Source organism: Mangifera indica, chromosome 7 (assembly GCF_011075055.1).
Source record: "Mangifera indica cultivar Alphonso chromosome 7, CATAS_Mindica_2.1, whole genome shotgun sequence".
In the NCBI taxonomy this organism is placed as follows: domain Eukaryota; kingdom Viridiplantae; phylum Streptophyta; class Magnoliopsida; order Sapindales; family Anacardiaceae; genus Mangifera; species Mangifera indica.
In genome coordinates, this window is record NC_058143.1 from 14,424,021 (window position 1) to 14,448,211 (window position 24,191).

Here is a 24,191-nt window from a genome sequence, read left to right on the forward strand (position 1 = left end):
AAATTAAAATGCCAAATAAATAAGTCACAACATTTTGAAAGTTGGATCCAATAGCAGCTGGACACGTGTGAGAAACCAAAACGACCCGCCCATTTGTTTTCCAATTAATTGATGCCAACTTTATTTTATATGAATTAAAGGCTTATAAGTTACAAAATTCATAACTTTATGAAAGAAAATGTATGACTTCTACTTGCATAACGCTTTCATTATTGAATCAAAATTAACCACCCAATTAATCCTAATTAATTAGGTTTATGAACAGTAAAGAGTGATTAATTTGGTACAAAATTTAAAGGGAGAGAGAGGGAGCGGTGAAAGTTTAATTTTCCTTTGTGTTTGATTGTTTTGCTTCTGTTACCTTTATCTGCCGACACAAAATCCAGGCCATAAAGGGCCACAACTACTGCTACTCACACAGACTTAAACACAGGCTGCTTGAGATTTTTCTTCTTCAACCTAAACTCTTTTTCTTTTCTGTGTTTCTCTTGGTTTTACTACAGATAATTTCCATGGATTTTTGCCGTAATGTCTCTGTCGCCGGTGAGTATCACCACCAGCCGGAGCAAGTCCTTTCTCCTCCTTGCTCAAAGCTTGGTTCTTTAACTACTGCCACTACAACTACTCATGCCTCTTTTGATGACCTTTTCCCCGCTCAAAACACGGTCTGTTCTTCCTCTTTTTTCTTGCTTTCACCTCTGTTTTGTTGCTTTGTTTGTGTTTGTGTTTCCCTCTTCTGGGTTTCAGAGAAGAGTCTGAAATGGAGATAAAGTTTCGAACTTTGCTTTGTTTGTGTTTTGTGTTCAAAATATGTTTTTTATTTTGTTGGGTTTTTTGCAGGAGGTGGATGTTAGTTTGGAATGGCTGTCAGTTTTTGTGGAGGATTGTTTTTCAAGCACAGGGAGCTGTCTTCCAGCAGCAGCCGTACCTAAAACTAGTGTTGAAAATGGAAGTACAGAAGTACCAAAATCCTCAAAGCCCCAACAAACTCCACCTTCTCTGCAGAAGTTTGTGGTTCCAAGCAAGGCCAGAAGCAAAAGAAAGAGATCCCCAGCACCTTCCATTTCCAAAACTGAAACTTTAATCTGTCACCCATTCACCACCTGGAATAGCATTCACCACAGCCAACTCCTTAACTTGCCCACCTCTGACCCTCCTTTGCTCCACCACCACCAGGCCTATTGGCTGGCTGACAGTCAACTCATTGAGCCCAAAAAAGAACCCACTACTCCTACTCCCACCACCACCACCACCACCGCCACCAGCAACAAAGTGAAAGATTGTGATGTGCAAAGTCAAGAGGAGGTGGAGAAGAGTGTTGTAGAGGGACACATAGGGGGGCAGCAGCCAAGGAGGTGCACCCATTGCTTAGCCCAAAGGACCCCACAGTGGAGGGCTGGACCATTGGGGCCAAAAACACTGTGCAATGCATGTGGGGTGAGGTACAAATCAGGGAGGTTGCTGCCAGAATATAGACCAGCCAAAAGTCCTACTTTTGTGAGCTATTTGCACTCCAATTCTCACAAGAAAGTTATGGAGATGAGAATGGCCTTGCTCCCTTCAGTTCCCAAGTGAAAATTTCTTATTTTTCAGTATGTAAATTCAAGTTTAAAGTTTTAGATAGAAAAATATGGAGAAATTTTAATTGTTATTATCATTATTAGTAGAAGTAGTAGTAGTATTAGTGCTGTCAATTGCTCAAATTTTAAGGCCATCTTCTTCCTTTCTTCTTCTTCAGTTGCTCAGATTTTACTGGGGTTGTTCCAAAAGTGCTCATATCACTGGCGTTTATGATATTTTGTATTTAGAGTCCAATTGTGATTAATCAAATTGAGGTTAATTTGTCATGGTTGGGAAAGTTTCTTGGGTAGATTTTCTCGGGAAAATGTATGCATAATTATAGTGCCAGAGAAAAAGGCAAGTGGAACATGCTGCAGCAAACATACAATATACAGACAAACAAGGCAGGCAGTGAAAAGAACATGTTAATGATGGTTGTTCTTAGCAGAATATTTTGACCCAGAAAGGTGAAACTAATAAATCAATTTAATCAAAGATCCTTCTCCTAATTAAACAGCATCATAAGAACTACACTGATTGAGGCATTTTCATACCACACTTCTAAAAAATGATTTAAAAATTTTTTAAATTAAACTAAATTAGGTTAGATCTTAAACTAAATTAAAACAAATTAAAAAAATATAGTTTAATTAAGTTTGAATTTATTAAAATAATTCATTTTTAATATATATTATTTAATAAAATTAATTAACTTGTAATTTTCAAGAATATAATATATACTTAAAAAAATGATAAAATAAATATAAAAAATTAAGCTATACACTTGAATACTTGTTGAAAAATTACGTTAAATATAGGTATAAATATGTAAAATAAATATAAAAAAATTGTACATATAATTGTTTATTAAAAATTTTATTAAATATAATTATATATATATTTAAAAAAATACAATTTATAATTTAATTCGATTTAAAAATTATTTAAACTGTAACCATTTAATAAATCAAAGTGAACTCAATTATAAATTTTAAATGGTTAAATTTAATTTTATAATTTACATTGAATTATGTGTATTTCTATATATAAAATTACGTTAAAAATAAATAAATTGGAAAGAGTAATTTGGCAGTGGTGGAATGGAGATAAGGTGTGGAGATGGACTCATTCCGGGCATGCACGTGATGCCTTGTACCAAATGGCATACAGTTTTAAGAGATTCTTTGTCCTTTCTTTCTTCCTTATTCACCTTTGCTTTTTCTTTTTCATTTTCCCTTTGTTTGTCTGCACAATGTTTCAAGTTTCCATGACTAGCTCAGTCTCCAAAAATTTCCCTCTTTTCTCATTTCAGAAGAAAACCAAAACCCTTTTCTTACTTGAATTTACCAGCTTCTAACTTTTCATTAAGATAATCCCCATCTTTTTAAAATAAAAATCTTCAATAGTAATTTAACCTTAAAATATAATTTTTTTATTTTTTTATATCTTTTTATATATAAAATCTTATTATTAAAATATAATTTTTCTAATCAACTAATACTGTGTGTCATAAATGTGTGAAAAAATTATTATTACACTATATATAAAAATGTAAGATTTTGTCCCGAATGAATAGTCCTCAAGTAGAGGAGCCCAACAATGATAATGTTATACGTATATTTTTTAGTATATAATTTAAGTATATAAATAATATATTATTATATAATTAAAAATTATTTAATTATATAATAATATATATTTTTTTATATATAAATTATATGTAAAAAAATATATCGATTTTTCCGGAAGTCAGCCATTTCACAGAACTATTTACATTATATTCTAAGACAAAAGAAGTGAGAAAAATTCCTAGTACTCAAAGCGTGATGTTTCGTGCAAGCACAAGTTATGGAGATTTTAGTATAAAAAAATAAAAAAAAGTGATGAGATGGCATTGGCCTATTGGATGAGAGTGTTAGAGATAACTAACATTGACAAAAGTTTGAAAATTAAATTTCTTGCATAGAAATTAAGATTGGATTGTTGATGGGAAATCTATAATTAAATAAAATTTTGAATTAAAGTATTTTGGTCGTGGAAATGGAGTTTGTTAATGTCTAATTTTTTATTGTCATTTTTTAAATGTTTTCTATATATCATATGATTCAAGATACTGATATATATAAATATTTATAATATTATAAATATTTATAATATTATAAATATATTATATATATTTATTTTACATCAACTTTAGACTAAACCTTTGTTAACGGGTAGTTTTAATGATAATTGAGCGATTTTATATTTAGATAAAAAAAATGTGAGTTATTCGGGTTTTAAATACATTATTTCAAAAGTTTAAATTTAAAATATATTAAACACGAATTTTATATATTTTTTATATTAAACTCGTATTTTTATTGTTTTTTAAGTTTTTCAATTTTTATGAATTTTTTAAATTAAAAAAATGTCTTTTTTGTATTTTTAATTAATTATCATAATACTATAATTATATAAAATAAAAAACCTAATTTTTTTATCACCCAAATATCTAATCTCTCTAGATAATTTTTTATGATAATTGAATTTTGATTATATATTATATTATATTAGGTTTAATAGTAAATTAAATACCTTATATTTGAATTGTTAATTAGAAAATTTATAAAAAGTGTTAAAATTATATTTGATATTATCATATTTTTAAAACATATTATTGACGATGTGTTATATTAAACCTATATATACGTGTTTTGTATTTTTATAAACGTATTTTTTATCATTTATCATATTATACCTACATAATTCTTATCTTTTTTTTTGTTTCTGTATTTACTAACTAGGGTTCTATGTATAAAAGGATATGAGTTTAAATACCTTCCGATAATATTTTAAAATTAAATTTTTGACTTATTAGTGTGGTTGACTTTGAAAGAACAATCTTATTCAAATGGGATTACTAAAAAAAAATAATGATGTGAATTTTTTATGCAAAGTATTTTTTTTCTTAAATTTATGAAAATAAAAACTTAAATTCTAAGTTAATTATTAAATAAATGAAGGACGGTGAGAATAAAACATCATGTTGATTGTTGAGGACAGTGCACTGCAATGCAATGCAGTGAAATGAGCAGCCACAATTTTCAAATTTGAATCTCAAAATGAAAAAAAAAAAAAATAATAATAACGTTTAAATTAAATAAAATTGAATTTAATCTAATTTTAGGTGGTGGGTGGTTGTGTGTTATGGCTTATGGGTCCCTTCTCTGTTGCCTATTTTGTCAGCCACTTTCCTTCCTCGTTTCAATTTCTAATTTCTTCTTACTTTTAACTTTGCATGCTTCCAACACTAGTTACATTCTTACATTCACACGAAAACTTTTATAAATCTTGTAGATTTTGGTGGAGTTAGGGCTGGACCCAACCTCACCTCGTTTGAGTTTGAGAGTTAGTTCGATTTAATTTGAATTTATTTATTTTAACTATAAATTGAGTTCGAATTAAGAAGTTTGATTCATTTTAAAATTAAACTGAATTCAAGTTATAAAAAATTCATCTCAGTTTGACTCGTAAATTAAATAGATAACTCAATTTTGTTTGAAATTAACTCGTGATTCGATTTAAATTATGTTAAATAATTGTTAAATGATATTGTTTTATTAATGAGCCACAAATTTGAGTCATATATTCTAATTATGAATTTGAGTTAAACTCAAACCGAATTATTTTCAATCAAATCAAACTCAAAATATCCTAAATTTGAGTAGAACTTGAATTGATTTATTTTTTATTCAAACTGAATTCGAGTCAAAAGGTATTTGAGCTTAGCTTTGTTCGTATTCACCCTTAAATGGAGGTTGAGCCAAATTTTATGTAAAAATGACTAAGAAAAGTGTTTGGTTTGAATAATATTTAAAAAAAAAACGTAAAATATTATTAAAGAAAAAATTATCTTGAAGATTATTAAATATAAATTATTATTATGTTTAGATTAATATAATAAAAACAATACTAAAATATTATTTTATTATCATAATCGATAACAATTGCCGACTAAACGTAGAAAATAAGATAAGGTTAATCAATAAACCGAAAAAGAAGGGTGAAGAAGAAAAGTAGAAAAAAATGATAATGAAAGTTTGATGGGTAAGAAAAAAGTGTCTTGTGATAGATGGTGAAACCTTTGTTTATACGAAAGATTTTTGCTTATCCATATCTTAATTTTTGTAAATACTTTTGAAAAATGTTGGCCGACAAATTTGATGTAAGAGGGAATTGCAATGAGATGTGTTGAAATTTTAATTTATTGATAATTAGGGGGCGTAATTGAAATTAAGGTATAGATGTGAGGCAAGTGGTGCAATGTGGGGCAGAAAATTGAACAAGCTTGGCCTAAGATTTTGAAGGTAGATAAAAATAATGGGTCTAAATTAATTGTGCATGTCTCTTTCTCTCAATTATTTTGCTTTTCTATAGGCCCTCTTTTACTTTTTATATTTTATTTATTTTATCAATTTTTTTTTTATATTCAATTAAAAAATTAATTCACATCTTAAATAATATATATATATATATATATATATATATATATATATATATATATACACACACACACATTGTAAATGATTTTCTCGTAAATTGATGACACAATTTCTCATTATCATCAAATTAGGATCCCCTCAATGCATGAAATAAAATTTAACATAAAGTACAAAGAGGAGTAAAGAAGACTTCTACAGATCAACCCATGAGATGAAATGAGTAGATTTAGTCTTCCTTGATCTTTATATGCACTTAGTCTTCCAAATCATGCCAAAGGATCTTAGGATAATAAAAAAAATAGTATTGTTTATAGTTTCAGAGTCTTCTTTGAAAAGGTGAAATCGAAAAATATAAAGTTGCAATGGAATGAATGTTTTAATTGATACAATACTTGCCTTTAAAGAACATGTATTCATTCGATCGTTTTTTTAGCCGTTGCATGTTCTGTTTTATAATATTGATGAAGTTTGAATGACTATTATGGTTTTTAATTTGACGTTGTTTGATTAAGAATGATATTATTTAGTTGCTCGTTAGTCATTTTGTCTTGAATTGGAGTTTTGACATGAAATGGGTGTTCATAATTGGGAATGCCCATTCATTCTTAATTTGATATCATTTCCTTTACTATTAGACATTCTACCTCAAATTGGAGTTTTGGCCAGGGATAGTCATTCATCACTTGTTATGCCTAGTCCTCCTGAAAAATTGCCACCTTCTACCAACTTTTGTTTTATCGATCTAATCCAAACAAAGTAATTACGAATATAAAATATAGTATAATTACAAATTTATCAATTCCTAGCAACATTCAAACCTATAAATGTACTCTCTTTCTCTAGACCAGAAAAAATTGGACAAATGTGAATTGGGCTAAAAACCCAATGGGTCACAAATGGGCTTGAGTACAGTATAAAGAATCTTAATTTATGTGAGTAGTAACGGTTTCATCACAGCCTATACCACCACAAAAGGCGGGTGATTCAACAATGGATCAATTACCAATAATGTCCATCTGAATAAAACCCTTTTCTCCATTTTAGATGAAGATGAAGATGCAACTACACATTCCCTGGCTAGCCTTATTTTATGAAAGAAATTTACATATATGTGGAACTCAGAACACTCATCATGCCCTCAAATCAAATGCTCTGTATTTCATAAATTTCCACAACTGAAACTTGGCATACAAGAACTTTTAACATGCTGGCCTCACAGAATAATCAAAACCTGGAGAACATTCAATACTTTTCCGCGAAAGGAACTTTCTGATTCTTTCTTCCCCGGAGAACGTTGTGTCTGAGCACACATATGACAAAATGTGTCTGCTTCTAGTTTAAGATTATTTCAGAAAGATTTCTAGGCACTTAAGATATAGTCACAAACTTAAGCAGCATTCAGTCCCCAAAAATTGAAACATGTATCTATGCTGAAGAAGAAAGAGCACATTAGTAGATTAAGAAAGATGTAAATCAGAATTCTAAGTTTGTACTAAATGGAATCTGTGAGGAGTTTGAGCACAGCCATATGACTGTGAATCCAACAAGATCGACCAATTTCCATCACATCGCCAAAAAAGAATCATTAAACTGAAATTTATAACAAAACTGATGCATACAAACTACAAAAGGGAGTGTAGTTTTATTGAATAAATTTCAAAATAAATATAGGTTCAAAGTAACATATGCTGAACTATAAAAAATAAATGAAAAAGTGAGAAAAAAATAAAGTGAAAAATAAGAAGATTCTATCCATAATCTAATAAATCTATTGCAACATATATGATAATACCATCATAAACACCAAACCCACAAATGAGGGGCTTAAAGAAGAAGAAGAAGATATAGCTAACTGAATGGGAAAATTGCATTGCCCTGTTGAAAGATTCTGTGTAGTAACTGTGCCCAAACCTTGAAAACCGCAGGCCAATTCATCCTGATTTTGGATTTGGAAGTACATGTTAAATGCATATGAAGCATTCCCGTTTGCATCCAAGTTGTTACAAGAAGAGCCATATCCAAGTGCTGTGCAGTCAGAGTTACTGCAGGCAAACTCTATGTTATCAGTGAGCTTGCTCTCATCCTTGGCATTCGGATTAAACATACACCATTTATTAGGAAGGTATTTCACATCTTTGGCACCAACAAGGAGTTTGTTTTGATTCTGACCAGAAAAGTCTATTGGGAATTTAGGCTGTCCATCATACGTAAAGATTCCCCAATGACGCTCAAAATTTCCGGGAGCAATGCTCTTCCCATCCTCATCAAGTAAAGCAAACAAGTATACTTCAATGTATCCAGGCCGAAGAGGGGTACCTTTCGTGGTTGCAAGTCTAGGTAAAAGGCCATTATAGAATCTAACAGCTAAACCATTGTTCGCGTTCTTGTCCCCTTCAGTTGGCCAACCAACCTCTCCTACTAAAATGGTCATGTTTCCATATCCAGCAGCTTTTAAAGCCGAAACCAAAGTATCAAAGTTGGCATCAAAAACATTGGTGTATTCGATTCCAGTTCCACTATCAACAATTGGAGAAGCCCCATCAAAGAAAGCATAATTTACAGGGAAATCATCATTACCGTAGAGACTAAGAAAAGGATAGATGTTTACAGTGAAAGGAGCTTCGTTCTTATTTAGAAACTCAACAATCTGGGTCATTTGTGTACTAATATCTGAACGGAACCTTCCAAAAGATGGATAAGGAGTGTTGTCTGGGGATTCATAGACGTCAGCGTTCAAGGGCACTGTAGCTTTTATGGAATCTCCAACTCCAGCTTCATTAAGAGCATTTTGAATGTTCTGAAGTGCTGGGAAAGTGGAATTTAGAAATGAACCATTGTAGGATTTGAGGAAAGGCTCATTCCCAACTGCTACATATCTGTGGCAAGATTTTTAAAAAAGACGATGAAAAAATCAATGAGATTGCCTGTTATTTGCAAACACCTTCCCAAAAAATCTAGCACAATACATATACAAATAGAATATTGATAAAATAATTTCATAAATCACTGCAAATCCTCAAGATCGAACAATGAAAACCATACAACCAAATTCTTCTAATAAGGCATCAGAATTCGGATTTATCAGAATTCAGTCACCTAGTTTATACATCAGACCTCAACTGTAACACACACACACAAAGAATCACAAATTTCAACAAATGTCCAAAATCAATGGATCACAAGCTCAGGCGAACAGAACTCTAAAAAAAATAAAGTCAAAAGTTCTCTAGAAAAACATTGAAATTCTTGTTCACTACATGAATGCCAGCTAGAATAGCACAACCCCACATCAGCTAATTAAAAAAAAAAAAACTAAAAAGCAATGTAAAACAACAAAATTTGAACTTACTTGATGTTAACACCGCCTTTGAAATTGTATGCTGTGACATTCTTTCTCACCCAAATTTTGGCTTTATCATAACTAGTCATAACCTGAAGTTGATTATTAGGAATGGCCACCATAACTTCAATATCAGAACCGGCAAGAGCACTCATGGTGTTCTGATCTGCATCAAAAAGCTTCACTTTTGTTATCCCATTGTCTTTCAACATCTGTACCACTATATTCGGAGGCAGAGGGTGGCTAGCTTGAGTTCCCCAGTTCACACCAAGACTATTAACACAACAACTCAGAACACCAAGAATCAATAGCAATTTCAGACACGAAGAAAAGCCCATTTTTTATCTTTGTTTTCCGGGAAAGTTTATAACTTTTTTTTTTCCGGGAAAATAAGTCAGGTGGTGTGAGAAGTATTAAATATAAGAAAAACAGAAAACTAACTGATGGAGAGGGGAAAAAACTGTATCTGGTAGGTGGGTACGAGAAACCAGCGAAAATGAAGCGATCAAAGATCGTGAAACATGTAAAAAATATCAAAATAAATAAAAAATAATACAAAAAGTAGGATTTATACTGGTATATTTGTTATATTTTTCTATTATAGAAGAGAGGGCGTTAAAAATGTTAAAACAGAAACAGAGCAGTCCAGTAATGGAATCCAAAAATGAAAATTATCGACTTTGTTTTAGGAGACAAAAACAGTATTACAACACATTTCTAGAAAACACGTTTGTGTTAAAAGATAAAAAGGGAATGATTAGAAGAGATTGAAAAGGGATGAAAAGAGTGAAAAACAGGGCAAACAGAGGAGATTTGATGAGAAACCCAGAAAGCAAAGGAGAGAGAAGATCAAAAAGAAAGATTAACGGACAAATGAATTTAACAGAGGTGAGAAAAAAACAGAGTGGGATTATGAGAGGGGTTAACGGCTAGATTTTGATAAGATAATTACGTCAAGCTAGTTGAGCTTGACAGGTTAAAGTCACTTTGATCAATTCAAGAGGAAAAGAAAAGAATTATGATCTAAAAACGTGTTCATGCAAAATTTTTTTTATCTCCATTAGTGAAAATGAGTTTGAAACTACAGTTATATCTGAATCCTTTAATTTTTTTTTTTTCAAAAAAGAAATAATGCTGTGTCCCTCTCGAGATGAGGAGCAAGTTTGAATACTAATACATATGACATTGATGTGTAAGATCATAATATATGCTTGGAAGAGTAATTCAATCTGTATCAAATTTAAGTATATAAATAATATATTTATATATATATCATTATATAATTAGATAATTTAAAATGACATATAACTTCATCAAATCATAAATATTAAATATTAAATAACAAAAATATTTGATGGAAAGAAATGGGATAGGTTGTTTGTGTATGCCTTGAAGGTATAGTTTGAGCGACTAAGTCGAGAGTATAAGTTTGAGACTTAAGATGAGATCATATTACTATTGTGGTTGGCTTTACGGATTTGGAATATGCATGTAAGTTGAATAATCTCTCACTTTTACTAAAGGAAGTACAACAAAACAAGAGATAATTTATGAAAAGCAATAAAACTATGTCTATACATAATATATATAATTTGTGTATTAACTTATGTATATACCATTATATACGTAATTTAAAATTATCTTTAATTTAAAATTATCAAATTATATAATGATGTATCATTATTTGTGTATTAAATTATGTATATACCATTATATGAAAAGTGAGTGCTTTCAAACTACATGAGTGTAATAATAAAATAAAACAATACAAAAAAACAAATTATATAACAACTTTTTATGTATAAATTGAGATGATAGCGTATGATTGAATAATATGATAATTTATTATTATTATTTTTTACTTTAAAATCATCAAATCAGATATTATCAAATTATATTATATGTAATTTATTTATATACATAATATTATTCTTACCAAAAGCAAAACATTTTATTCATTGTAGTTTCTGTTACTTTGATTAGAGGCGCAAGAGGAGAGAGCTCGAGACAAGAGAAGACTGAAAGTGCTCACCTAGCAATCTCTCTTCATAGAACTGCATTTAAAGGGAAAATAAAAAGGGACAAAAAAGATAACCGAGCTACGGACTTGAAGTTCACAACCTAAGGAGCATAAGAAACAAGATAAAAGGTGTCACATTTTTCTTTTGCTAGTAAGAGTTCAGTAATTTCGTCTACACTACCTTAATTTAGTCATTTAGGTAAGAGTAAATAACATTTTTCCACCTTAAGTTTGATATAAATAACATTTTTCTATCCATTTTAAAATTTTGTTTAAAAAAATGAACTTGAAAAAGATAAAATAATAATTTCATTATTTACTAATTTTAAAAATAAAAAAATTTTAGTCATTTGATACACAACTACCATTTTTATAACAATTAGAACAGAAAGTGATATTTTCAAAAATTTTGATAACTCCTTAAAAATTTTATAAAAACTTTCAGTATTTTTAAAAATTACAATTTATTTTTAAATATTAATTATATGATAAAAAGTACTTTTATTTATAGAAAGAAAGAGAAAAATGAGTGATGGTAAAAAGAAATGAAATAAAATGATTTTTTAAATAATTTATATTTTTAAAATATTATTTTTAATTTTTATTAATTTAGAGTTATATAATAATTTTATTCTTTAATAATAATAAATTAATAATTTTATCCTTTAATACTATTATCCTATTAATAAAATTTAATTTTAAATAAATAAATTATTTACGCTTAATTTTAGATGAAAAATGTTATTTATCCTATTAGAGATGAAAAAATGTTTTAAAGTCATTCCTTGGTTGGGAAAACGCAGATTACTCTTTGGTTGACATCCTTAAATTTCCAAGATAACTATTTCACACTAAATCAATCAGGATTCAGTGACACCAAATGAAATATATTTGACTATATTTTTTTAAGCAATATTATATTAATAACTTTATACCTAAATAATGATATATCATTATATAATTAAATTTAAAAAAAAAAACTATACTCAATCACATTATAACGCATCGTCGTTTAAAGAGATATAACACATTGTTTTACTAATGGATGCTACTGATTTGTTTCATTGGATCTACTTAGTGGTTTGATTCATATCTACAAATTGAATTCACCCTTTGAGAAATATAATATCTCTGGACCACAGCACATGCAATAAATATCTCAAATTTATTTCAACTTCACATCCTTCAATGGGATCATTGCCTCAACTAGTTGTTTTTATATATGGTAATTATTAAAATAAATAAATAAATAGAAAAAATGTTATCTATTTCAACAAATAATGGAAATTCCCTAGCATGTATGACAATGATTTTGTCACAAGAATTTAAAATCTCTCTTGATTTCAGAAGAATGTTCAAAGTTTGGAAATTAAAATTGACAAATGATCCTTAGACCTCTGAGGAATAGAGAAAATTTTCTAAATCATTGGAAGATCAACGAGATGCTGGAAGAAAAAGATGACACAATAAAGACTACAAGAAAATAGATGAACAGTGGGACAAATAGGGGGATTACTTTCTTTGATAATATTAAAAAAAACAATGGAAACGTTTTGTGAGCAAAACTAATTTTCTTAGCCATTAATAAATTAAAAAAAAAAAAAAACTCTCTACTATCAACAACATTAAAAACTGGACATGGAACAATTAGCCTAACAATTGATAATTCCATTAAGAGGCACAGCATGAACAATGCAAAATTTTTTTGCAAGTAAATTCATAGCTATGCTAAATTAATCTGTTTTCGTACCATCTTCTGCATGTTGTCTATACCATTAGCTCGTCTTCAAGATAGTTGTACTCAAAAGTGAACTCCGTCTTAATTCTTTGGCACCTGCAAGCCAAAAACATAGATGATGATAACCACAAAAACAGATTTTCTAATAGAACACCATAGAATAATATGTCCCATTAAGAAAAGAGAATTATCAAGAAAAAAAATTTCTATCAATTAACCAGGCAGAATGATAAAACAGCAGGGAAATGATGTTCATGGCTTCTGGACAAAGAATATGTCATTCAATATTCAGGTGATTGATTCTAAAAATTTTGCAGACAAGACTGCATAATTTTATAACCAATGAAACTCTGATTTATTGCGAAAGATGACAAAGCCACATAGGAGTAAACACATGCATTAAATGGAACATGTAACTGCAAATAAAAGCTTTTTATTGTCAAGTAATATCAAATTCGACTTACCATCCATGTTGGGGATCATCACTGGCAATATGAAAATCAAAGTACACGTAAGTCCCTTGTTCATATTCATCAGTAGCAACTTTTGGCTCCTCATGCCGTTGGAACCATGTATTATATTTTCTGTGGTACCTCCAAGATTGCCCTTTTAGCTCTTTTGCAGCCAGATATTGTTGGAATGTGTTCTGTAGAAAACAACTGACTTGATAACAAACTGATGGAAGTATAACACCAACAAAGCAGCATAAGAAAGATAAATACAGTACGGATAATACCTGTTGATAGTAGAAAGCAAAGAACAGTGTATCATTACTACTATCCAGAGACAATCGCTCCCAAAAGGCTGGGTTATTCACAATGGGTGCCTGAACTTGAGGATAGTTATGAGGTGTCACTGCAGGGCGCCTCTGTAAAAGACCAACAAAAGATAATTATTCTTTGAGTGGTAACAGATGACAGCTATTCAATAACACAGTAAACATGCGCAAATCTAACAGGTGAAGGAAAACAAGGATTTTGTGCATCCATACAGGAATGTAACTCCTGGCACGCTCTGAGTCCTTTGGTTGTGGAAGTTTATAAAATGCAGACTCAAGCATCTTCAAATTATACATCTGATCGTGCATTGCTCCATAGCTCACAGTTGAACCATTCAAATTATCGCCAATGGCACCAAGATCAGAAACACTTCTCCGACCAATAACACCAAGACCACCAGAAGGCTGGCTGGACTGTAAGGGTTGCCCAGGAGATAAATCAACATCTCTAACTACTTGAACAGGCTCTGTCAAAGGGCCAGACACTCCTGCCTGCAGCAAAAATATGTTACAAGCAAATTAAATCATGCCACTTCGATTACACGTAGACAAGCCATCACCTACAAATTAGATATGACATTTGTGTCCACGACAAACAATTACTTGGACAAGAAGGGTACTATGATGACAAGACAATTCAGTAATATAGATCTACACTAAATTTGTGTTCCAACAAAATTAGATACAAGCATCTGTGATAACTCATTGAATGTGTAATTACAGACTGCACTTTTTATCAGAACATATTCAAATCAGCCACTACCAAAGAAGAATGCATTATAAATTCAAATAATAAAGAAACTTCTTTATGCTAAAATTAGAAACTAAACACAGATGGACTGACATCACTGGTTGATAAACTAAGGGAGATTGGAATTAACGTGCAAGACCTCATATTGCCTTCTCCAATTTCTAAATAAACATTTCTACAAAGGACAAATACAATTGACCCGCTCAGCTAAGAACAAACTGATTTCTTTCCCCAAAAAAATATTAAATTCAACTTAAGATAATGCAATATACAATCAGATAGGTAAAACAAGACAGTGTATCAACCAGTCTGATCTAGATAATTAAGAAGACTCAGAACTAAGATAAAAAAAGAGTTACTCAACATACAGGAGAATCCATTGCATATGAAACTTTGATATCATCCTCATTCACAAGGTTCTTGCAAAGCCCAGGACTAGGAGCAGATTCAACAGTTGATTCCTCAGGTAAATTCTGCTGTTGCTGCTGCTCCTCAACTTTCAAGTGGCCAACTTCTGCTTCATAAACAGATAGACAGGTAGACAACTGTAACCAATAAAGATGTCTATCATACGCATACCTTCATGCAAATCCTTACTTACCTTTTACTGAATAAATTCTCACTAGATGATTTTTCCTTCAATGAACTTTTTGGTTTTTATCAAATTTACTTTTCTGTTAGGCATTCATTTACTTGATTTAGTGTTAATATTATGAGAATTGCGGAATAAATATGTTTTTTAAGCTTTTAATGATGTGAATCTTTAGAAAATAAGTCTCAAGATATGGAGGGTTAATAGCCCACCAATTAGTTTATCATCTTTCTCAACATACAACATATAATTGGATCCCAGGATTTCTCAGTTTGAGCAAAAGAAAAATGGACAGAAAAAGAAAACGAAAAAAACCTGCATCTTTCTGACCACTAGGTATCAATGACGGTTGACTAGCTTGTTGATGGATAGAACTTGGCTGCTGTTGCAAGCTGGAAGATGTAACAGTATTGAGTACTGGTGCCTGAACCCCAAGTCCCAGACCAGGTTGTGGAGACATGGATGAGTTTGGAGTAAACTGCACAAATACAATGTTGTCATGTACAGCAGTTTTGGTTACAACACAAATACATTCTTTGAAACTAACACTATAAAGTCGGGGGAATGGATCAGTAAAGAGGAGTGGATAGTCTATCAAACAATAGATATACCCAAAACTAAATGATAATCAGAGATTCAAGCAATAAGAGGGTATGATATTAAGCAGAGAGATACCACTCCACAATAAAACATCAATTGATACAATATAACACTATAAAACGGGGAACAGATCACTCAAAGAGAAGGGGATACTGTTATTTACCAATAAACTTACCCACAGTGCAGAAATAAAACTAAATGAGAGATTCGACCAATTGGTACCGACAGCTATGAGATAACATCAGAATAATAGATTCTGTTTCAGAACAACCTTATAGAAGTATGCATATTACAAAGGTGATCAGCAACAATAACTATGTGTCTGAAATGGCCAATTTATTTTAGTTGGTTCCACAACTTTAGTGTCATGCCCATAACAAGAATGATATGAATTGATGGCCACTCAAGGCTTTCTTCAGCCTCGAAAAGTAAAGACATATGGTCGCTATATAAATGGTCAAATGATTACTATCTTTTCATTATTTAATGACATCTAAGAATGTAGTAAAAAGAATTATAGATCTAAGGCAAGAAACAGCACCTGCTGCAACAGTGGGTTTTGTTGTTGGGAAGAAAACTGCTTATTATTTGCACCAGCAATGCCAAGAAGGGTACTGTGATTTTGTTGCTGCACTTGTTGGAGCCGTTGCAAGAATTTCTCCCTCTGATCAGGTGTAATTTCAGTTCTTCCCCGAAACTGCCCCTTGAAAATCCAAAATCCATATATTTTAGTTCCAGAAGCAAAACAATGTTTCACTACATTGAATATCGAATAATGCACTGTTACAGTAACAAGTAATTATGCGTTCACATGACTAAAGCAATGAAGCACAGACCAGTTTTTATCCCAGATAAGTCAGCAAAAAACAAACACTCTGCAATCAATAAACAGATCAAAATGCCAATCCCAAAATTTGACAGGGAATGTATGCCACACCAAGTGGTCAATGTGTTATTTCTAAATGGATCCTACAGACACAAAACACACAAGCACACACTGGCACAAAAGAAAAGGTGGTTTCACAAGCATGAAAAAGAATTAGCAGAAAATGACAAACCGGTTCATTCTGGTTTTGAAAGGAACTTCCAGGCCTCCATTGCATGTTTACTGAAGGGGAAAAAACTCTGCTACCAATTGCCATACCCTCTCCAGCATTATTGGAATCAACTGATCCAGTCCCATCATTACCCTTGGCAGCCTGAGACAACATCATTCGGTTACTAAGGGGGGAGACCAGCGATTGTGCCATGCCACGACTGCCAAGTCTCTCATCAACTCCCAAAATATTTCTCTTTGCCATATCTGAAACTGAAGGAACTGAGCGAAGGTTTCCATTGCTAGGAACTGCTGTGGCAGAATTAAGAGGTATGCTGGATGAAGGTAGGCTGGAGAGGCTACCTCTTCCAATGCCCCTCACATCTGCAAGAGATGGAGATGATCTACGGCCTGGGAAGCTCACAATATCTTCTTCCTTAGTAGGATTTGTCAGATTCACTGGCGGTGAAGAACTGATGGCACTTGTGTTATCCAATACACCTCGAACAGAACTTGAACCTGAAAGTACAGCTGAAGCATTTGACACACTTGACAAATTATGAGTTGAGCCACTGACAGTGATGGGGGTTGTTTGACCCACAGCTGGAGTTGATGCAGTTGAAGAATTAAGTCCACTACTTTTTGAAGATGGTGTCCTAGAGACTATTTCTGAATTACTATCCTGGGAAGCTGTATCTTCAACTTGTTCTGGGACAGAAGTACCCTGCTGATGCGTGGAAGTGGCAGTAACCTAGAATGAAACCCAAACCTTAGGTATATTGACAGAAACATAAAAGAGGGAGAAAACATTTTTATTTAAAAAAAAATGGATGCAACAAAATGCTGTATAATTAATCACTAACTGGCAGCAATAATGAGCAGTATATTTAGACAGTACAGAATCCATCATTTAAGTCCAAAATTAAGAGAAAAGAGGAGTGAAAAAACTCATCACACATTAACCTCTTTATGGTTCACATAAAACAAAGGAAAAAGAACAATTTGAAAACATGCAATAGTACAATATTCTTCCAAGAGGAATAATTCACATAAACCTAACATAGACGTGCAAGTCCACTAATTGGCATGACAACTATAATATACTCCACCGCTAATAAATCAAATAGAGAAAATCAATAAAGGGCCACTTTAAATCAATAAAATATAAAAACATAATTTGCTTTCCAGATTCCATCAAACCTCAAAACTTAATAGTACTTGTTCATGTATTCTAGGACCATAGAGTGGCCTGGAATTGCTTTTCTACAGATGTAGCAACGATTCCCTATGAGAAGCAAGTAAAAAATATTTAGTTATTGAAGAGGTGATAATGAGAAAACCAATTTATTTCTCGATGTTTCAGTGAAAAAGGAAGCATCTTTAAAATCAGATCATATGGAGATGGAGTATAGACTGCAGCCAAATATTCTCTTTTTTTTCAATATCACTACCAGATTCAAGTTTAATAAACAATTTACTCTAGCAATTCAGATTAGTGAAAGATTAAAAAAATAAAATGAAATACAGAAAGAAAAACTACGGGTATTTGAGATGCTGACGCAGCCAAGGAAGTCTTCAGGCTAAGAGCGGGAGCACCCTGCCAAGACATTAAATTTTATTTTACTACAAAATTCCACATACATTGACACAAAAGAATGATAAGTTGTGGTTATCTCATGGGACCATGATGAACAAATTTGAATCCAAAGCCATAGATCAAATCATCAATTACTGAATAAATTTTATAAAAACTATTCAAACATATAACTCTTCCATTGTGGATTTTGAGCACAAATTAGAGAAGTAAATAGATGTATGGCGCATGAACATTCAAGAGCTTCAAATAAAAGAAAGGGACTGATAAGGGTATCGATCCCAGTGATCGCAAATTTAGCCCAATAAAAGGATACTGACAGGCAGTAAAAATATTTAGAAATAAGTTGCTATTCTTTTCTATATCTAACTCTTACCTTGCCATGACACAATCAAATGATAAACCTACAAGGCATAATTAACCTTGCAAGGCAAGGAGATAAGTTTATCAAGTAACAAGCCACAATCTACAGAATATACATGAAGGCTACATTGGCCACCGCAAAGAACTAAAGCATCCAACAATATTAAAAAATAAAACATAACAGGCATGACAAGCAAACTAAAAAAATAATAATAATAACTACCAATAACTGAATTATGAAAATGTACAGTCAAATAGCAAGAACCAAGACAAAACAATAACATCCTTGCTAGTTTGTGCAACATTATCTACAAGGGAATTTCCATTTTGAAGAATGTAAAATCCAAGATCATTAGCCCACAAAAAGACCAAGTATCTACTTTGAATACATTTATCATGCTTTCAGAACAGGGAAATATAATGCAAAGATTAGGGAATGATTAAAGTACTATGACAAGCCACAGTGAAATGACTGAGGGCATTAGTCTTAAATTTTTATTGCCGATTTCAGGGCTCTTCTACAATGTGCAGACCTTAATAATCTAAGGATTTTTTTCCCTGAGCTCCCCTAACCCAGGCATATATAAACGTACTTGTTCACTGCTTGAAAATGCTTCTTTAATCGATATTAATTTGTTTCAGTGTTTTAAAAAGTTAAAAAGAAATAAAATAGAATCACTATATAGGTCACCTCTACAAAGATTAGAGCCAATGGCAATAGGAGACATGTCTTTCAAAATTTATTACAAACATATGGTAAGGAGGAATAGAAGTCTCTAAATTTCAACCCCAATAATTCCGTTTAATATTTTGCATAATACCGTAATCACAAGAATAAACCTTATGGATAAAGATTTCACCTTAGTAAGGCCTGGAGGACCAATTGTAACCAAATCTTCAAGGGATTCCACCTTGTCTAGCGGTAATGTGCTGTAAAGCTCATCAACATCACTAAATTCTTCAAAATCCTCCTGCAGAAAGAATATATAGCTTCTTATGAAAGGGATTCAAATGCAAGCATAAAAAATAGCTCTTGTTGAAATAAATGAAGCTGCATAAAGGCACATACAGTAATAGGCAGATGCTCACAACAAAATTGCATCTAAATGTAGCTGCTTATACTGCACCCATAAACCAAAAAAGCAAAAAAAGGATGTAATCTAAACCTGATTACGTTCCACATAGTCATCCAAGAAGTCTTTAACATCATTGACCTGCTCTGGACTTAGTTCATCATTATCTAGTAGCCTCAGGATCAATTCTAACTTCATAATATGAGCCTTGTGCCGTGTAATAGAAGTCTCTAAATGTGTCTGGAGAAACAAAAATGATAGTATTATCTCAATGAACGTTAGAAGAATCATTTAAACGAATATGCATTTCCATTTTGTCTAACCAATCTAGGTGGCCTTGTCTTCCCTTTCTTCACAGATAACCCTTCAATTTCAGCTTCAAAATTATCAATCTGGGACTCCAACTCCCCAACCTGTAATGTCAAGACACCAACAAATGGATCAAATCATAATATAATACTCCTTAAATTAGAAAAAAAAAAATATATACAGGAGCAAATAGAAACAGACTAAATTAACACCATAAAATGCCATTAGGCACACATTTTGACCTCAATATATTTACTTCTCACTATTTTCCAATATCAATGACACATTTATGAAAAAGAAAAAGATACTTGCAACAAATGCAGAGTGCGTAGGCACAAAGTAATAGCAATAAAAACTCAATTAGATGCATGCCAAATGAATTGTACCAAAAATCGCAGAATAACTCTGCAACTGGACCACATTATAGTTAAGCTGAAGGCTGGTTACATACCACATTATTCAACCAATCCCTTGTCTCTGCCTTAGCCTTCTCCTTTGGATCCTTCACATATCACATAAGATTCCCACAATAAACGATTCACATAATTGGTAGTTCGAGATAGAATAAGAACCGAATAGAATTCTTTTATACAAGCAAAATTGATTTCATGGTAAAAACCAGCAACAAACACTGAGTACAAACTGGTACTATAGATGACAAAGAAACAGCAATTTAAAATGAATTTCCCATAGAAAGCCATGCGCCGACACCAAATAAGAAGGGGAAAGTGCAAAGAACCAAAAAAGTTCAACCAAATAGGTTCAGGCTGAATAACAATTGCCAAAACAAACCGTTTAAAATTGCCTACAAATGAAGAAGCACCAATTCAGCAATGCCACACATACAATGCTCTCCAGAGGAGCATAGCCAGGATTTTCTACTAGTAGAGGCCACTACCAGAACCAAGCTTCACCACAGTGGTAACAGGTCTTTTTATCAAACCTCATACATTCTTTTTTATAATTTAGAGGGTTCATATGTGGAAGTCTACTAAATCAAACTCTCTTCTTTTTTTCAATCTCTCGCACACTTTTTCAATGTTGACAGGATTAATATGTGTTAATCTTATAAATCATAGCAACATCAATGAAACTTCTTAGTCATTAGGGCCAACAGCACCAACTCAGCATGGGTATAACTATGGCTCTCTATATTATCCACTAAAAAACCTTCAGAAATTCAATACATTCTTTCTTTCCAGTAAATCAACTCAACTCAACTTAGTAAGGTCTAATCCAAACTAAATCCAATGAAAGAAAGAAGACATGGTAAAAGTTACCAAATCAACATTATTAGCAACATATTTCATAGGACTGCCTCAAAGAACTTGGAGGTTCTGAAATATCACAAAACTAAGAGAGCCAAACCATGAATATGAAATGCACATTTTACAAGTGCATGCAAAATAAATTAAGAAAACTATAGCATGCAGCACTTACAGTTTTTGGTTGTTGTCCCAACCCTTCTTTAGAAAATGCTTTTGTCTTAGTTTCCTTTTCACATATCTTAAATCTTTCCATTTCACGCTCAATAAGCTTACGAGCATCCACCAGAGCCTGCTCATAAGAAGCACTGACCTACATCAACATATAACAGAAGGAAAAGATTAATTACCAACCCAAAATCCAGTAAAGACTAATCCATAACTTCAAATCACCATATGTCAAACCACTTCAGGCAAGTAAAAGAAAGGCCAAAAAATAAATTATCTGAAATCTCCTGCTTCTCCAATTCTTAGAATATTAGATAACTTTGAAAGCATGAAACTACCTCTATTACTCATAGGGTTGGTAACAATGGGTTGTCTAACACATAATGATCAATTGGGAAAACTAGAGATAAATGTGTAAAAAGGAAAGAAAATAAAAACCTGCAGACCCACTAAGAAACAGTTGCTCTAATCATAATATCTTAATTTAATAGTGGTTTACCATTGTGGGGAAGATTTTGATTTTATGCCTATTTATGTGCTTCCTTTTTAGGATAATTTTTTTCCTTTATACATAGAGATCAACACTGTGTTGCTTTAAATTATGTTCTTTTGTATCCTCTCCTGTTTTGTTTTGCTATTTTGGGCGGAATAATATGAATATACACGCGCGCACACACACACACACACACTTGTATATAGTTTCATATTTCTCATTAAGAAAATGTGTTCTATCGCTAACATATAAGAAAATTCTTATTGTGGTTAAGTACAGAGGCTCATAAGCCAAAACATGTGCAATTTTCCTCAAGTAAAATTTCAACTTTTCTTTTTCCACTTACACATGTAATAACTGCAGATTTTTCCAGTTTACATATGTTTTTTTTCTTTCATTTGCAATTATAAATTTTTAGGGTCATTCTAAGGTCAACAGAAAGAATATCATATATAATATAAACTAAAAATTCTTTGCATCTAGTCTACATAAAAAATGGAACTGCAGCCAGCATTCAACATATATAAACTAACTTTATGGAATTGGTGGCATTAATCATGCTAAAAAAAATTATAATATGTCAAACCAACTCAAAATGTTAGGGAAATAAACAAAAAGATTATAAGAGAAAATAAGACTGACCTTCTTATCTTTGATCTCACTAGATTGAATCCATGTCTTGATCTGATCACGGTATCTCTGCAGCTTCTTGATCTCCTTCTTCAAGTCAGCTTCAAACTTCTCCTTCTGGTTTGCATTGTCTGTGTCATATACCTATAACACAGATCCCAAACCATATTTGAAAATAAAAAAACTTTGAACATTATAAATCAAATAAAAAGAGCAATCCATAAACACCCAATTAAAACCACAAATACCCTAGTCAAATTCTAAGACAAAAGCACTAAGGGATGAAACAGTGCATAAACACCCCAAAAAATAAAAAATAACAGGAAGAGAAGAAAATAGATGTTTAAGAACACATTCAACTAAGGAATTGGCTGTCCGATGCTCATTGTACATACTCAAATCATATCTTCTTCAACACTGTTTAGAAATTATAAATGAGTGTGCTATAAACACATGCACAAACAAGCTAACAATCCCTTACACATTTGCTTTCATCTTATGTCAATTCATGCAAGCACAAAGTTACATATAATTCAGATAGTATAAACAAGTGATCTCACAGTCAGATTATCACTTTCTTCCTCTTGATCCATAAACAACACTTTACACAAATGCATTGTATGGCATCATCTAATGCCAAAGAAAAAATGTACACTATTCAACTATGCAAATAATTACTTACCAAAAAAACTATGCAAATAATTGTACACTATTCGAATTGTAATTTGCCATCTAAAGATGTGTATTCATCACCTTTTACACATTTTTGTCCGCATATACGTTGCAATAATTTCTAAATTGAAACATAAAATACACGGTACTCTGTTAGGCGAAATTTAACATATATAATTTATTTACAGAGTGACTGATAGCAAAACGAAATAAATTCGTAGTTTTGTACTATGCAACTTTAACATAGATCATTTATTTACAGAGTCGATAAATACTTCCGGAGAGCTAACCGGAACAAGAGTGACCGATCTGAAACAATAAATCACTTAAAACAGACGCTGCGAATTGTACGAAAAAGAGAGGATCATTGATATAAGGCGTATACCTTGTTCCAGATACTATCGAAGACGTCGACACCTTCTTGGACCTTCTTAAGCACTCGATCGATCTCGCCTTGGAGCTTGCGACTGGCGCCCATTCTTTTTGGTGGATTAAGTGACAGTGAGGGTAGCGAACTTTTGTGGAGAGAATTTATTTATCGTTCTTCAATGTAGATGGATTTGAGTTACCACTGGTTTGGCGTTGTAGTTGTTCTGGGTTCTTTGATCGATCGAGAGAGATGAGGACGTGGAGCGTAAATCAGGAGTTCGGATTTGGCCGCCATGGCCCAATTATATAGTACAATTCAGTCAAAGCAGTTGGACCGATTTATTTCTGTATAATGT

At 32.0% G+C, this 24,191-nt stretch overlaps 3 protein-coding genes across 5 annotated transcripts; 1 reads left to right on the forward strand and 2 right to left on the reverse strand.

The window, feature by feature from the left end:
- The first annotated feature begins 333 nt into the window (after window positions 1–333).
- On the forward strand, window positions 334–1,847 carry LOC123220281 (GATA transcription factor 5-like). The gene is made up of 2 exons (XM_044642395.1): window positions 334–665; window positions 841–1,847. The coding sequence occupies exons 1-2, from the start codon at window positions 513–515 to the stop codon at window positions 1,573–1,575; spliced, it is 888 nt and encodes a 295-aa protein (XP_044498330.1). The 5' UTR covers window positions 334–512; the 3' UTR covers window positions 1,576–1,847.
- A 5,813-nt stretch (window positions 1,848–7,660) lies between these two features.
- Window positions 7,661–10,551, reverse strand: LOC123220480 (glucan endo-1,3-beta-glucosidase 8-like). Its single transcript, XM_044642714.1, has 2 exons — window positions 9,394–10,551; window positions 7,661–8,920 (listed from the first exon to the last, which is right to left on the reverse strand). The coding sequence occupies exons 1-2, from the start codon at window positions 9,720–9,722 to the stop codon at window positions 7,813–7,815; spliced, it is 1,437 nt and encodes a 478-aa protein (XP_044498649.1). The 5' UTR covers window positions 9,723–10,551; the 3' UTR covers window positions 7,661–7,812.
- A 2,348-nt stretch (window positions 10,552–12,899) lies between these two features.
- Window positions 12,900–24,123, reverse strand: LOC123221099 (general negative regulator of transcription subunit 3-like). 3 transcript variants are annotated; one of them, XM_044643797.1, is made up of 16 exons: window positions 23,852–24,123; window positions 22,807–22,938; window positions 21,679–21,816; window positions 20,690–20,740; window positions 20,253–20,342; window positions 20,023–20,169; window positions 19,717–19,827; window positions 18,440–18,496; window positions 16,922–17,650; window positions 16,405–16,560; window positions 15,579–15,741; window positions 15,040–15,185; window positions 14,134–14,412; window positions 13,879–14,010; window positions 13,607–13,788; window positions 12,900–13,238 (listed from the first exon to the last, which is right to left on the reverse strand). In XM_044643797.1, exons 1-16 carry the CDS (start codon window positions 23,942–23,944, stop codon window positions 13,172–13,174), a joined length of 2,673 nt encoding a protein of 890 aa, XP_044499732.1. In that variant the 5' UTR covers window positions 23,945–24,123; the 3' UTR covers window positions 12,900–13,171. The 3 variants fall into 3 exon arrangements, with proteins under 3 accessions (XP_044499732.1, XP_044499731.1, XP_044499733.1); XM_044643796.1 differs by having other exon boundaries at window positions 16,405–16,566; window positions 23,852–24,122; XM_044643798.1 differs by lacking the exon at window positions 18,440–18,496 and having other exon boundaries at window positions 16,405–16,566; window positions 23,852–24,122.
- Between the last annotated feature and the right edge of the window lie 68 nt (window positions 24,124–24,191).

Excerpts from the sequence above, each read along its gene's own strand:
- LOC123220281 (XM_044642395.1), top strand. The coding sequence starts at position 513 with ATGGATTTTTGCCGTAATGTCTCTGTCGCCGGTGAGTATCACCACCAG. Across the intron at positions 666-840 it reads TTTTCCCCGCTCAAAACACG|GAGGTGGATGTTAGTTTGGA; the intron begins GTCTGTTCTTCC and ends GGTTTTTTGCAG.
- LOC123220480 (XM_044642714.1), bottom strand. The coding sequence starts at position 9,722 with ATGGGCTTTTCTTCGTGTCTGAAATTGCTATTGATTCTTGGTGTTCTG. Across the intron at positions 8,921-9,393 it reads AAAGGCGGTGTTAACATCAA|ATATGTAGCAGTTGGGAATG; the intron begins GTAAGTTCAAAT and ends ATCTTGCCACAG.
- LOC123221099 (XM_044643796.1), bottom strand. The coding sequence starts at position 23,944 with ATGGGCGCCAGTCGCAAGCTCCAAGGCGAGATCGATCGAGTGCTTAAG. Across the intron at positions 20,170-20,252 it reads AGACAAGGCCACCTAGATTG|ACACATTTAGAGACTTCTAT; the intron begins GTTAGACAAAAT and ends TTGTTTCTCCAG. Across the intron at positions 19,828-20,022 it reads ACTATGTGGAACGTAATCAG|GAGGATTTTGAAGAATTTAG; the intron begins GTTTAGATTACA and ends TTCTTTCTGCAG.